General features: G+C 41.4%; 1 protein-coding gene across 4 annotated transcripts in view; it reads right to left on the bottom strand.

Annotated features, from left to right (window-relative positions):
• Positions 1-14,196, bottom strand: part of kcnh1a (potassium voltage-gated channel, subfamily H (eag-related), member 1a) — a 35,790-nt gene that overhangs the window by 18,922 nt on the left and 2,672 nt on the right. Inside the window, exons 2-8 of one of the 4 annotated variants that reach the window (XM_034608604.1) lie at positions 13,934-13,960; positions 11,278-11,401; positions 7,295-7,401; positions 6,773-6,901; positions 5,046-5,164; positions 4,563-4,955; positions 699-725 (exon numbers count right to left, since the gene is read on the bottom strand). In XM_034608604.1, coding sequence (XP_034464495.1) covers positions 699-725; positions 4,563-4,955; positions 5,046-5,164; positions 6,773-6,901; positions 7,295-7,401; positions 11,278-11,401; positions 13,934-13,960 — 926 coding nt within the window. The remainder of the gene's footprint in view (positions 1-698; positions 726-4,562; positions 4,956-5,045; positions 5,165-6,772; positions 6,902-7,294; positions 7,402-11,277; positions 11,402-13,933; positions 13,961-14,196) is intronic. The other 3 variants (XM_034608606.1, XM_034608605.1, XM_034608607.1) reach the window with 3 other exon arrangements.

The raw sequence follows: 14,196 nt of genomic DNA, 5'->3' as shown, positions 1-14,196 counted from the left end.
GCTCGACTCAAAACACACGAGTTGAGAGAAAAGGTGCGACGCTGAATAGATATGGAAAATACAAAAATACGTCATTAAAGGAATAGTTCAACATTTTGGCATCAGGAGGGAGATGAGACTCTCCGCGGCTTCGCCTCAGCTCGGCATGAAGACCAGAAACAGAGGGAAGCAGTTTTTGAAAAGTTTCTAAATTGTTACAAAAACCTCATTAACTAACACAATGCATCTTACTTGTTGAATCAGTAAACACAGAAACCAACCACAGAAGTCTGAGCTAAGCTAAATGGGCCTGAATCGGGCGGCTGCAATCACATCAGCGGTGTGAGTCTCGTTTTGGCCATCAGCCCTCATGCAACTTTAATGACGCTGTTGTTCATTCTCAAACTGCGGAACACAATCTGATCGATGTCGTCTCCTGGCAGTGAAAAGCTTTGGCGGTGACATTTGTGACATTTATTTCCTGCATTGATGCGTCGGCCGTCGTTCTCATCGAGCACCGCGCGGCCGCTTAAAATGCTGGCGCGAGGATAAACGTGGAAAGTGTGTGTGCAAAGATGTGGTCGTTGATGGGAGGGAAACGTGTGTTTGTCAGTGGTGCATGTGAAAGTGAAAAAACACAAAACTGTTCATCATCATCATCATCATCATCATCATCATCATCATCATCATCATCATATTCTGATCAAACTGAAGCCTACTTGAGTGACAGCTCGGTGGTTCCAATTCTTCCCATCGCGTCCCATGCATGAACAAAGGCGGAAGAGGAGGGGGTGGGGGGGGCCATGCAAACAGAACAGAGGGATGAAAAAGAAGAAAAACAAATACGAAAAAGCACAAGTAAGAGAGAAGACACTTGATCAGTGGTAAGCGATGGATTAAACACATGAGAAAATCAATAATCAGGCTTTAAAATGAAAAGAAGCATAAAAGAAACCAACATTCTCTGTGATTGTAAACATGTGCAGTGACCGGAGCATGCAGACAATCAGCTGTTTGCCTCAAACACTCAGACGACAGCGTGAAGTGGATCATTCTCTGTTGTTTGGGTCGTTAGAAGATGAAATGAGACGATAACTCGGAGATTCAGTCTCAAGGTGATGATTTTAAGATTTGCCGAGAATAACTTTGACAGCCGCTCCTCGCTAATGATCTTCCACTTCCCAGTTTGTAAAACCTGTTGGGGAAAACAGCCATCAAAGTTATTCATGTCAGTCGTTAAGATCTGCAGCAGTGGCAATACGTTCTGCTGCTGCTTTAGTAACGTTGGGCAATTGTTTACCAAACCCTCGTTTACCCGCGGCCACGGATTCACCTCAAAGCAGTTTGCAGCGAATCGGAGTCGCTGAGTTGTTGCAGAGACGCAGCGGAAGATGATCCTGGAAGTTCTGATGTCGGTTCAGAGACAACGTGTCCAAAACCTTATCGTAGGTTGCAATGTAATATTCAATCATTGGCAATATCATTAAAGTCCAATATACATTAATGTAGTTTATTGTGTGTGCATTGTGTCCAAGGATGAGTAGGAGGTAGAGTATTGGTTTTAATGTCCTACCTCTGATTTGAATGTGTTTGTCATTCTTATCCCAAGAGTTTAAAACTACAGAGGAGCAAAAATCTGTCTTAAAAAATATAAATATGAATGTGACATTTAATGAGATCATTTTTCACCCGTAGCGTAAAGAATGCGAGTTTCAAACTTTTAAGAAAAATCCGTTTTGCACGTTTTAAGAGAGAGGACGTGCATTGATAGCATTCGAGTCATCAGGGACTCACCTGCATTTGAGTGAGAAACTTCTGTTGTTTATTAAAACAAACACACATTTAATCAACAAATAGAATTTAAACAGATGAGTTAATAATTTCCCCTGAACTCAAACAGAAAACTTTAAAAGACACCAGTCTGGTCCTTTTGTAGTCGTTGCTTTTCTCTTCTTCTGCCTTGTTTCTCTGGCCCTGCTGACCCCTGACTGCTTCTAGCTCCGGACGCGTGTCAGCGTTTCAGATGCTGAAGTGTTGAAAGACTAGAAAGCACAAAAATGCTGGAGCTGCAGATACAAGCCTCGCTGACCACCGACCAACAAGCCTGTTTTTTAAAGTATTACCCCAGCGCGTCGTGTCCCCTCATACGGGAACGTGCTGCCCGACGGCCCCCGAGAGCCAACATGCACCGAGCCCCTCGCTGTGTGACACACTGCGCGGTTAAATGCCATCACAGCACTTTGCACAACCACGTCATTGCAACAACACGCACACACATCATGAGACACGTCACATTCAAGCACACGGAGGCGTCCGCACACAGTGATGCATTGATATAATAAAAACCAGCAAGTGCAGGAACCCAGGGATCCATTTAATCAATCAATGTGTATGTGTGCGTGTGTGCGTGTGCGCGTGTGCGTGTGTGTGTGCGTGTGTGTGTGTGTGTGTGTGTGTGTGTGTGTGTCTGTGTGTCTGTGTGTGTGTGTGTGTGTGTGTGTGTGTGTGTGTGCTGGCGGAGAAAGGAAATCAGTGATTTAAAGGAGCATTTGGATCCGATTCAGAAGCTGTAGTTGCACTATAAAGCTCTAAAGATGTAAAGTAAGCGTCAGCTGGATGTTTTCTGATTGGATTTCATCAGCAAATATAGAATATTTTAACATGATTACAATCTGAGAGGCCATTTGTTCCCATAAATAAAACTGGAGTATTACATAGTCGAGCACAAACCTCCGTCGAGGCCGAACAATCTTACACATGAGGTTCTGAATACTTAAATGTAAAAGAAAAAAGGGAGCGGTCCGATAACCTAAATGGTTTATTAGCCATTAAACATAGTCTGAAACCATAAATATCAGCCCACTAAATATGCCTGATCTGTTTCAAATTAAAATTAACAAAAAGGTTGAAAAATATCCTTTCACATATGAAGAAAGCAGCAGGAGTTCCTGAGGTCGTTCACGGAGGCCACATGTTTTTGTTTATCGGCCCTTATCACCAAAAGCCTTTGAATCTCATTGTCTCTCCAAGTCTTCATTGGCATCTTCTACATGTGAGGCTCCTCTGTACAATACCTGAAGTTCAGTGCACGTCCGAAAGCAGCTCAAGGTTCATGTTAGCATAATCCTACTTAATGATAAAGCAACAATCACATGTTTTCCCATGACTTGATCCTTTTGTCAGCTGCCATAAGGTGTCAGTGGATTTGGCGCATTAGTGACACAGCTGAGCTCTGAGGAGAGAGCCTCAGCTTAATAATGTAAACGCTCCAGTCCCAATTAAAATGTGCCAATTATCTCAAGATCCTGCCGCAGTTACTCCACCAAACCCTCCTCGTCCTGCCGGAGATCCGCACGCAGACATTTTATTATGCTGCTCACTCAAACTCACTTTTTCACTGTCACCATACAAAACAACAACCAGTGCAGCAGGATCTGATGTCGGCTACAGTGGTTATTAAACGTGGTCGAGTGCCTGCATGGAAACCTAATAACCTGCCAGCTCCGTTCAAAGGGATCAGCTCTTCAATCTTAACACAGTTTGCTGGGGAAACAAAAAACATGAGCAGGCAAAGAACAAGTCTGCATTTTTTAAATTTGTTAGAAGTCACACAAAACTACTGCATCTTTGAGTACACACCAGTACTGGACCTTTGAATACTAACATTGATATTTAAGAGTTGAATAAATCAGATAATATTGAGGGATGTTACTTTCATTAGGTACATTTTGCACATAAGCACTAAACCCTGACTCATATATAGGTTTGTGATTCTATAAGTTCTATATATTTGGTTGCGTTTGTGTTGTGTTGTTATTTCTAGTTAAGTGTTTATAGTTAAACTGTAAAATATCATTATATTTGCTGATATATTGTTTGGTTTTTTCTTCTCCCTAATATTGGTATCAGCATCAACCCACCAAAAATCCATATTGGTCGGGCTCTCATTAGCGCACAACAATTATCTATCACTAACTACAAATCTATCCGTCCATTATCTACACCACTTATCCTGTGAGGGTCAGAGGGGAGTGACCCTGAAAGCAGCCTGGGCCAATCCCAGCCGACCTTGGGCGAGAGGCGGGGGTAAAGCCTGGCCAGGTCGCCAGTGTATCACAGGGCCGACCCACGGGGACAAACAACCATTCACACTCATGTTTACACCTCAATGTATAGTCTCCAGTTAACCGGAGTCCAATCTGCATGTCCTTGGACTGTGGGAGGAAGCCGGAGTAGAAACTGACTCCACACAGCAAGGCCCACTAACCTATAAATCAACTCATAAACTAACGGCTGATTAAATGTCTCTTCAGCTCCGTCAATCATCAATTCATCCGCTGATTACTTTTGATTTCGTCTATAAATTGTCAGACAAATAGCCATCACAATTTCACAGACTTATTTAATCTGACCAACAGTCTAACACCCCAAAAATATTTGATTTAAGATCACGTAAGACAAAGAAAAACAGAAAATGGTCACGTTTGAGAATCTGGAACATGCAGATGATCGGCGTGAAGATTTGAAATATGATTAACAAATAGTTTCTCGCCCTCGCAGACACACAGAGCCGCCGCACTCACCTCGTCCACGTTCTCGAAGGCGTTGATGACGTCGTACGGCAGACAGGACAGCAGGTCGATGACAAACCAGGTCTTCAGGTAGTTCATTCGAATCAGCTTCGGGTCGGAGATGACCTCGCCGGCGGGCCCGACGAACGTGGTGTGGAAGTTCAAAACTATATCCACCAGGAAGATGACGTCCACGATGCTGTCCACCACCAGCCACGTCACGTTGTTCTGCTTGGTCTTGAAGGAGACGTTGTACGGCACCATGATGGCCGTGTAGAAGGTGAGGATGAGGATGACCCAGTCCCATGTGGTCTTGAAGAGGCAGTAGTGCAGGATGATGTGAGGGGGGGTTTTGGGCGTCTCCTGCTTGTACTGAGGGAGGAGATCTGAGCCAAGCTGCAGAACCTGCAGAGAAATGTCACAGGAAAGTGTAACGGCTCAGAGGAATGTGTTTTAGATTCTATAAGTGAACAGAAGTCAGTGACGGGTCTGTACCTCAGCTAAGCGCGAGTGCTTGTGGACGTTCTCTCCTTTGTGGACCGTGGGCTGCAGCTGCTGTAAGACTCCTCTGCTGCTTGTTAGAGCTCGAGTCAGTCGGGCAAACTTCCCCCAGCCTGAGGATTACAAACACAAACGGTATATGCACAAGCTTTAGGTTTAAATTTAGAGATGTTTTCAGGGCTGCAGCAGGTTTTTCTAAACACGTGGGGATTCTTCATAAGACTCACATAGTCTGAAGTGTTGTTCTCTTTTTTAAACAAACTGCTTGGCAACCGGAGTTCTCAAACCTTGAGTATGTCCTCTGCATCACCAGCTTTAAAAAGAGCCTCAGGTTTGTGTTCGGATTAGTTGATGATGTCTGACTCGTATCATCTGGAAAATGTTCTCATAGTGGAAAGAAAAATGTTTTGGGGTCCAGTGGCTTCATGTCGACACAGCGTGATACCGAGTGCAGGACCTACTGAAAGGTCAAAACATCCTTTAGCAGGAGAACTGGGCTTCTTCTGGGACGCTGCACATTTTTACTGTGGATTAATAACAACTGCAGTGGCCTTTTCTTGTTTTCATATGTTTCTCTAAAGCTGCAAAAAGCCGTTACAGGTTCTGGATTCTAGGTTGTGAGGGTTTATATTCCAGTTTATATCCTGTTCCATTACTTGTTAAATTCATCACCTTCTGAATTTAAATAAATAACTTTTAATGATACTGATCAATAAAGAATTACCAAATGCAAGTTCACAGATTTAGCATTGCACCCCTGTGGCATAGTCAAGATGGACGATTTAAAAAAAAGATCAGAATTCTTATTCCACGCATTCTGCTTCTTGTGGAAATCTGCTGCCCTCATTACCCACAATGCAACTCGAGTAGCCTCAGGTAGAGATGAGATCCAACTATTTCATTTTCAAGCTTCAAGTCTTCACACCCAACTGATTAGTGAGTGATTTGAAACCATTTATCAGACTTCGCGCAACTGGAGCCAAAAAAAAAGATTTTATACAACTTCCCCTCATATTATGCAAGATCTAATAACAGATTTCAGTGCGTAGAATCTGTGAAGTTCTCCTCAAAGTTAAAGCCAAACTATTTCAGAATGACCTCATATGAACATTTGCTGATCTGCTGCTCCTGTGGTGGAGTTTCGCTTTGTCAATATCAGGCCCCTTTATTTCAGCAGCAGTGATTTATTCATATCTTCATAGGAATAAGGAATAACCGCAGCCACTTTCTGTTCCGGCAGCACAGACCCATGCTGGTGATTGTCGCCCGCAGGCTGTGTCGCCTCTAAGAGCGTCTGTACTGATGCCTGCAGCTGTGATGCTACCTGTTGATGCTAGGATGTTTGTTTGTTTTCCACCACTGGGTGTTTAAAGTTGCTCTTTTGCACTCAGTCATGTTCTATTCCAGCCGTCTTCAACAGTTACGCAGTTATTCAGTGGAAACATGAATTGTTTCTTTGTGTTGTGAGCTGATAACCTCCGTGATGGGGTGGGTGGGTGTTTGATTGACTGGGTACTTGTCGGAGCAGATGCACAGCGCACAAGGTCGAATGGTGATTTCCTCCGCCGCTCTCATTTGATGATCTCTATATAAAAAGCTGGAGATCATTCGATGCCCTTATTTTAATCTCCGGGACGTAGAATTAACTTCCGCTGCGTCAGAAAGGCTTCGTTTCTGACAGAGGGCATGAGGCTGAACAAAGGAAATGTGCCGACTCTAACCTTTGGAGGAATCGTCTTCAATGGGCTGTTTGAAGGCCGTTATATCGCTGAACGTGCACAGAAACAGGACCACCTTCTCCTGTTCGTTTCGAATGGGCGCAATCTTCACAAAAAACCAAACAGGCGTCCCTGGAAGTACAGAAAAAAAAACAACACACACCTTTAATGTTACTTTTTGGGTCTGCGTGAGTGTGCACGTAGCAGAAAATCTTGATAGCACAGTGTTAAGTAAAAGAGAAACGTTGTGGAGAGTTTAAAAACGTTCCGTTTCCCTGCACCACCTGCAAGCAGATGGAAGGTTACACCTGTGAGAGGAAACAAACACAGCGTCGCATTTTTCCGGGGGAAGGTTTCCTCTGGTCTGGCTCTCAACCAATTAGCACATTTCTACAGAGGTAGAAATGTTCTGGGCTGTGTTTGAACTCGGCTCAGTATCTTACACGGGCTGTGAATACATTTGCATGACAAGAGAGTGGAACAGCACATTTCTCTCCTTCTCTTACATTCGGCGTCGATACTCACTGTTCTTCTTGTACATCAGTATTTCAAACGAGTTCATCTCGTAATTCTCGAACGTTAGTCGCACTTTCTCCGTCGTGTCCTTGTCTGTGAGCTCCCCGTACATGAAGCTGGAAAGCACAAAGGGAAGTGACAATTTGAATATTTAATAGATGGATTCGTTCTGGCACAAAAAAAAGAGCTGAAGTTGAAGGTTCAACTGTGTCAATATCTCAATGGGTTTGTTTCTAAAGTACACCGCCTCCTGAAACTGTGGCATTTATATCATCATACTAAACTTAAACCTCTTCTTTAATATAAATCTGTATTTTCTAAAAAAACTAAAAAACTAAAGAGACCACAAAAGGATAAGCTATCGAACTACAAATTCCAGAAATCTCGGGAACCATTCATTTCATTGGCTTCACACTTGGCATGTATATTGTTAAAGGCCAAAGAAAGTACAGGGTCAAACTTGGTGTGATTTGAACACGTGATACTTCCCGTGATGAGTAACGAGCATGATAAGGATAAAAATCTAACTTTTAACGTTTGTCATGCTAACTTACACTGCCGGCATATTCCAGAAATCTGTCTGTCTGCCTGTGGCTTGTAAAACTCAAGAAACCATCATCTTATCGGCTTCACACTTGGCATGTGTATTGTTAAGGGCTCAAGGAAGTGCAGTGTGGAATTTGGTGCAAGTTGAAGACGCGATACTTTCAATATGAATGAACTTTGAATAAAAAAGCGAGGTGATGTTGTTGTGATCGATATCGGCAAAATCAACTGACTCTTCAGTTTGAACAAACAGGTGAACAGCTCTTTGTGCAGCAGCAGGGGGGGGGGGGCAGCTTCAGGGTTCTATGGAGCAGCCGTGCAGCTCGATCACTGCGTAGGTCACCTTTACGGTTTCAGATAGAAAGCTGCAACCAAGCGTCACCACAGGCCAAAGAAACAGCCCTTTTCCAAACAAGCAAGTTTAGAACGAGCACTGCATTAAGCCTTTAAACTTCAACCTTTGGTGTCCATTTAAATATAAATGTATATTTTCTAAATGATTATGTGCTAAAGTTTCATCTAAATTGTGCAGACGAGCTGATTGCCACGGAGATCTTCAGAGAGGTTTACACTGCAGGAATAGGCTCCATTAAATATGGAGCACGAGCAGATTAACGCTCATTGAAATATATCCTGAAAGCATAAAAAAGATAAATGCAATCTGGTCTCTAATTGGCCGAATGCAAAGTGCCGCGCAAAAACCAATTAAACCTGGAGATGGGTCAAGCAACCATGAGCACATTTAACCGGAGACATTCATCTCACTTTGCTTGTGTCTGCCACCCCCGGTAGCAGCATGTTCCAGCGTGAGCTAAATATAACGGAGTTTGTTGTGAAATACAAGAGGAAGGCTAAATTTAATGAGACTACGTTCTGACACTGCAGAGACTCTTCAGACCAGCGCTCGATAGAACATCACTGACGAATGTCCTCTCTCTTCTTCTCTGGGAGAGGAGAGGGATTTATCTTCAAAGGAAGAAATAAAAAAACGCCTGAAAAACCAACCCTCAATAGCTTTCTTGTCATGCATGAGAAATTCCCACAGGTCTGTCACTGTATGTTTACGGGGATCCAACACGGAGAAGGACTTATGCATAATTGAATAGACGTGCATCAAAATAAGAGTGGTTGAAATGGAAATAAACGTCTTTGACCCGTGCGCATCTACAGTGAAAGAGGTTTAGTGATTAGACCTAAAGGAGGAATGAGTTCACATTTTATGTTTGAGTCACACTCAACATCAAACATCCACAGTGGGAATGTTTAATGCTTCGTAGTCATCAAGGCTCGTGAAGGAAAATTAATCTGTACGTTGCTGCTCCTGTACAACGCAGTTCAAATACTGTTGATATGATTCAAGGTATGAAAAGGACAGGAGGGTTTTCTTTCTCATTTCTTCACCGTCATGTGCCATCAGCTAACAACAAGATATTTTAAAATTATTACTACAACTGTATACACTAGTGGTATGAGGCTAGTGACAAGAACAACTGTGCAAAATGTTAAAATGTCCATTTCTTAAGTTTTTAATAATCCTATCTTCTGAATTCTGAAGCAGCAAACTGGCCTAATGGGACCCGACAAAAACACTAAGTCTTCTGCTGATTAATTACTGCTGCTAAACTTGTACTTAACTGGGAGTCATTACCTGAAATGTATTAATCTACTAATTCCACAACCTTCTGTCTGTTTTTGAAACACATATCTCACAAACCATTCATCCTAACCCATCATGGACAGGGTGGAACGTGTCTTCTTCTACGTCCTCGGATAAACAACAGTGACTGAGGCGCCAGAGTCGCGTCTTGAGCCATTTGTCTGCAAATTAAAGGCACGATGTTTGTTTTGTTGCTGCAATGCTTTAGATTGAGCTGATTTACGGAGCTTTTATTTTGAAAAATGTTGAACTTGGATCTGCAGATTGTGTCGACAGACCTCTGGGGGGAAAAAATACCAGCAGTTAAGTAGATCATTCAAACTTGTATACAAACCACACACATGAATAATAACAAAGCCAATTAAGTTTCATTTTATGAAGAGGATTGTATACTATAGAATCTCCACTGCAGATAAACCAGGTAGGATGAACACAGAGTTTTCTAATATCATTCTGCACCATAGAAAAGATCTGCACACAACGTCCAGCACACAAACAATAAAGAAGTGACAGTAGCCACAGGCCAAGCAAACAGGCTGCATAGAACGGGCACTATATATATATATATATATATATATATATATATATATATATATATATATATATTCAGATTATACACACATTTAAATACCTACAAACAATACAATAGAAGATTTTAGGAGTTTTCCTTCCTCTTATAAACACCAGACTCCCCTCGATGGAGCAATCAAAAATAAGCCTTAAATTGTCTCACACTGTTAAATGTTTGTATTGGCACATGAACTGAAGCTTACGTTTGGGGAGCCGAGGGTCTGAATCTGTAAGAGCCGCAGTGCTGGCTGTGACACACACCATCTCCCACGGTTTTCAAATCTGGCAGCACCAACTGCTTCCAAGTGATCCCAGTAAAATAGCGTTTTACTGACGTGTTTATTACAGGTACAATAAACACAAGGGCTGAAAGTGTTTGAAAGAATTTCCCTTTATTCCTTGATGCATTTTGGATAAAACACCCCGGGAGACCGTGTCCACGCTTCACTGTTACAGTCAGTGATGTGGAGGCAGTTTCAGTTTTTACAGGCTGGTTACATCACAGATCTGTGTCTTCGTTATCGGGCTTCTGGTGTCGCAGGAGAAACAAATCCGCTGGATTCTCTTTAACGATGGGAATATCATTAGATCCAATGCGAGTGTTTTTCTTCATTTCTGTCAAAATAACCGAACGTATGGTTTTAACTTCCTCTGCTGAGGGACAGTGGGAGACGTAGTCCATCCAGAGTCTCCCTCTCAGTTACGTCTGGTATATATAAGGTCTCCTGAGCACCAGAAAACTGAGCTGCTCACCACGAGCTCAGCCACCCTGCAGAACGCAACACACACAGCTAATAATCGTAATTCACGTTTGAAACGAAGGGCTGTAAATCACTCGTCCCTCGTCCACCACTTAGGTCCAGTTTGAAACATCCATCTATGGACTGACGTGAAATGTTGCACAGAGCATGAATCCTGCCGACGCTGACGATTCGCCTGACGGTTCCTCTGGTTCCACAATGAGGCTGACATTTGTGTTATTGAGTGAAATCTCTCATCAACTATCAGACTGTCACAGGATATCGCACGCACACTTATAACTTATAAGTTTGTTGATCCCGTGGCATTTTATCTAGTGCCATCATGAAAATGTCACTTTTCATCACACTGTCCATTGTCCTTGTTTTTAGGGGTATGGCAGACAGTGTATACGTTTATATGTGATTATATTTTAGTTTATGTACTGTAAGGTTCTATACTAAGAAACACGGATCCCTACCTGCAGGTGCTGCTCTTCTGCATCACCTCTGCCCTGTGGTACCCAGACAGCTTGCAGAAACCATCATTGCTGTAGACAATGGGCCAGTCCACGATCTGAGCATTTCCCAGCACAAAGTTGGTATCTGGTTGAGAGTGAAAGGGCAGATAACTTTCAGACATTAAGACAGAAAACACGATACAAACACTTTAATCAGAGTTTGAGAAGGGAAAAGAGGCCGATTACATCTGATTTGAATCAAAGACAAGGGTTTGGTTGAAGTTATTCAAACACTGACAGGCCACAAAAGCAAATGTTAGTATAAGTATAGCAAATAAAAAAGTTAAATGTCTCACCTTGAGTTTAAAGAGAAAAATGTCACCTTCAATAACTTTGCGGAGAAGAGAAGTGCACATGCTGACACTCGTAATAATTTATAGAGAAGAGAGAAAACATTGACTGTAGCATCAGAGTGATTCAGCGATTATACTGGGCCCGAATTGTTCCATTTAAATATTCAGTAGCAATACGATGGAGGTTTATCCTCACACCCCAGCTACTATCTGATTTGATTTTCCTTCATCCTGTGTGTGTTTATTTAAAAACGTCTTGTTTGAAAAATGATTTTCATTAGTGTCCATGAGGGTCTACGGCCCATTACACACTCCACACACACAAATGTGACCCGAGCACCAAGCCTTTGCATCTAAATATCTGCTTACTTGACTTTCTTATTAGTAGCTGCTCATTGGCAGCTTGTGTTGCCGTCATGTGTGCTGCTTGTGTGGAGTGTGTAAAAGGCCTCGTTAGCTGTTTCCAAGGGGAAACTCTTGTGTTTGTTAGTTGGTCCAATTTGCAGATTTATTATGATAAAGTATTCCTTCCCGGCTAATACTGTGTGAAAATATTAATACCTGCTGTCATCAGTTTTTTAAATGTCATGGATAACGGAGTAGATTAATTCTCATACTGTGCATTTTGCTTATTCAAATGTCAGCAGGCTTTCGGGTTTGGCTTCGAGCTAAACTTATTCATGGTTATAGTGAATAAATAATCAATGAGTTGCATGTACATTTTAATTGCCCATGTTGCTTCCATCCTATTTTGTTAACGGCAGCAGTTTTGTAATTAACATTCACATACTGGCGCTCTGTGTCTTTACTTAAACCTGAAAAGTCTTAAATTAATGGATAACGCTGGTATTTCTTACATTTTAACAGATGGTTTTATGATGTAACAATGATGAGTAAAACATGCACAGGTGAAGTACATGTACGAAATAGAATATTCACTGTTCGCACAATTAACTGTTAAAATACCTATACATTTAAATAGATATTTCTTATACCTTAATACTAAATCCTGATACACAAGGAGAATTAATGTACTATTTATTTCAATGATATTTAAACATTTTATGACAGCAGGTATTCATATTTGTGTATGTACTGTAAAGATAATACTTCATCTTAATATCCACTATCTGTAAATTGGACCATTTAAAAACCAAACACAACTTCCCTTCATTCAGTCGGTGATTCAAGAGCCAATAAGAACCAATGAAAGGGACCAAGTTGTAACATTGACACTTAACGTGTGTTGATTGATCGACTACATCAACTCATGCAATGAGAAACACACAAGAAAACATTCCAGCTCAAAGCCTTTGAGTGACAGTTAAATGTTTTCTAAAAGGCAGTAAAACTTTGTTCATTGTTCACTACTGAAAGTTTCTTTATTTAAGTTTCCTCAGAATGGAGTTTTTGAATACGACGTGAATGAAATTATTCAAGACGCCAAATACTTTGTGCTAAATACAGAAGTTACATAAAGTCAGTCTAACATTTGAACGTGTGGTCGGTTCTAGTTGACTCGTGTCATATTTGAACCTTCAAAATGAGCCTATGAGGCTCCAAAAGCGTCATATCTGAAAATACCACAATTATTTCATGCTAATTAAGCAAATACCTCTTTGATCAAATTAGATTTGATTCCTCGAAAATCGAAGTCAATGTGTAAAACAAGGTGCATGGATTTTGTTTGTTTGTCTGTTGGCAACAGAAATCACAATAAATGCGAAGTTTAGTTCCATAGCCGGGATCAAAAACTAAGATATTATTGTACATATGTGACATTTATGTTTTTTTGGAATACTTTTTTAGATAATTAAAGAAAATCTACTTAACTTTGGCAAAAGACATGAAAGAGCAGATATAACGGTTTTAAATGTTTGGGAATCTCAAGGCAAACCACCCTGCTATGCACACACATTACAACAAGGTGACGACAAAACACCTGATACAAAATACACACAGAGGTTGTATGTAAACACACACACACACACACACACACACACACACACACACACACACACAAAATAAAAGTTACAGTTAGAAGCATGAGAACACTGACAGAATATAAAGCATAAGACGTTCCATGCCAACGTGTTATTTTACAATGATCAGATGGATGTTACTCTTGTGATCAGAGAAGCGTAAAGTCAAAAGCTCTTATCAGAACCGGATTTGTTCATTTACTGCTGTGATGCAACAAAATTTGGACAAAAAACACATTGAACCAGTCAAGTGCTTTGTAAATTAACAGCATTTGGTATAGAACATTACAAATGAGAAGTAGACTGTACACGAGCAGCACGCCAAACTAAACTTCAAAGTACCTGTCTGCTTATGTGACAGTGTCCAAACTGAAATGTTTGAAAAGAAAAGGAGGTTAAGAGAATATACAGTGAGAAACATCTGCTGGATGTCAGACACACAAAAAAAAGATGGGAACGTGTCGACCGAAAGAGAGAGAGAGAGAGACAGGTACAACGAATCAGTCAAACCTGAATGTTTCCTTCAGGCTCAGAACACGACAGTATGACAATCTGTTGTCTGATCAACTCCTCAGGCTGAAGCTTTACCTCGTTTTAAAGGCGTC

This window comes from Hippoglossus hippoglossus, chromosome 15, assembly GCF_009819705.1.
Source record: "Hippoglossus hippoglossus isolate fHipHip1 chromosome 15, fHipHip1.pri, whole genome shotgun sequence".
NCBI lineage: Eukaryota > Metazoa > Chordata > Actinopteri > Pleuronectiformes > Pleuronectidae > Hippoglossus > Hippoglossus hippoglossus.
The sequence above is the reverse complement of the archived record's forward strand: the minus strand, read 5'-3'. Positions and strand labels throughout refer to the sequence as shown.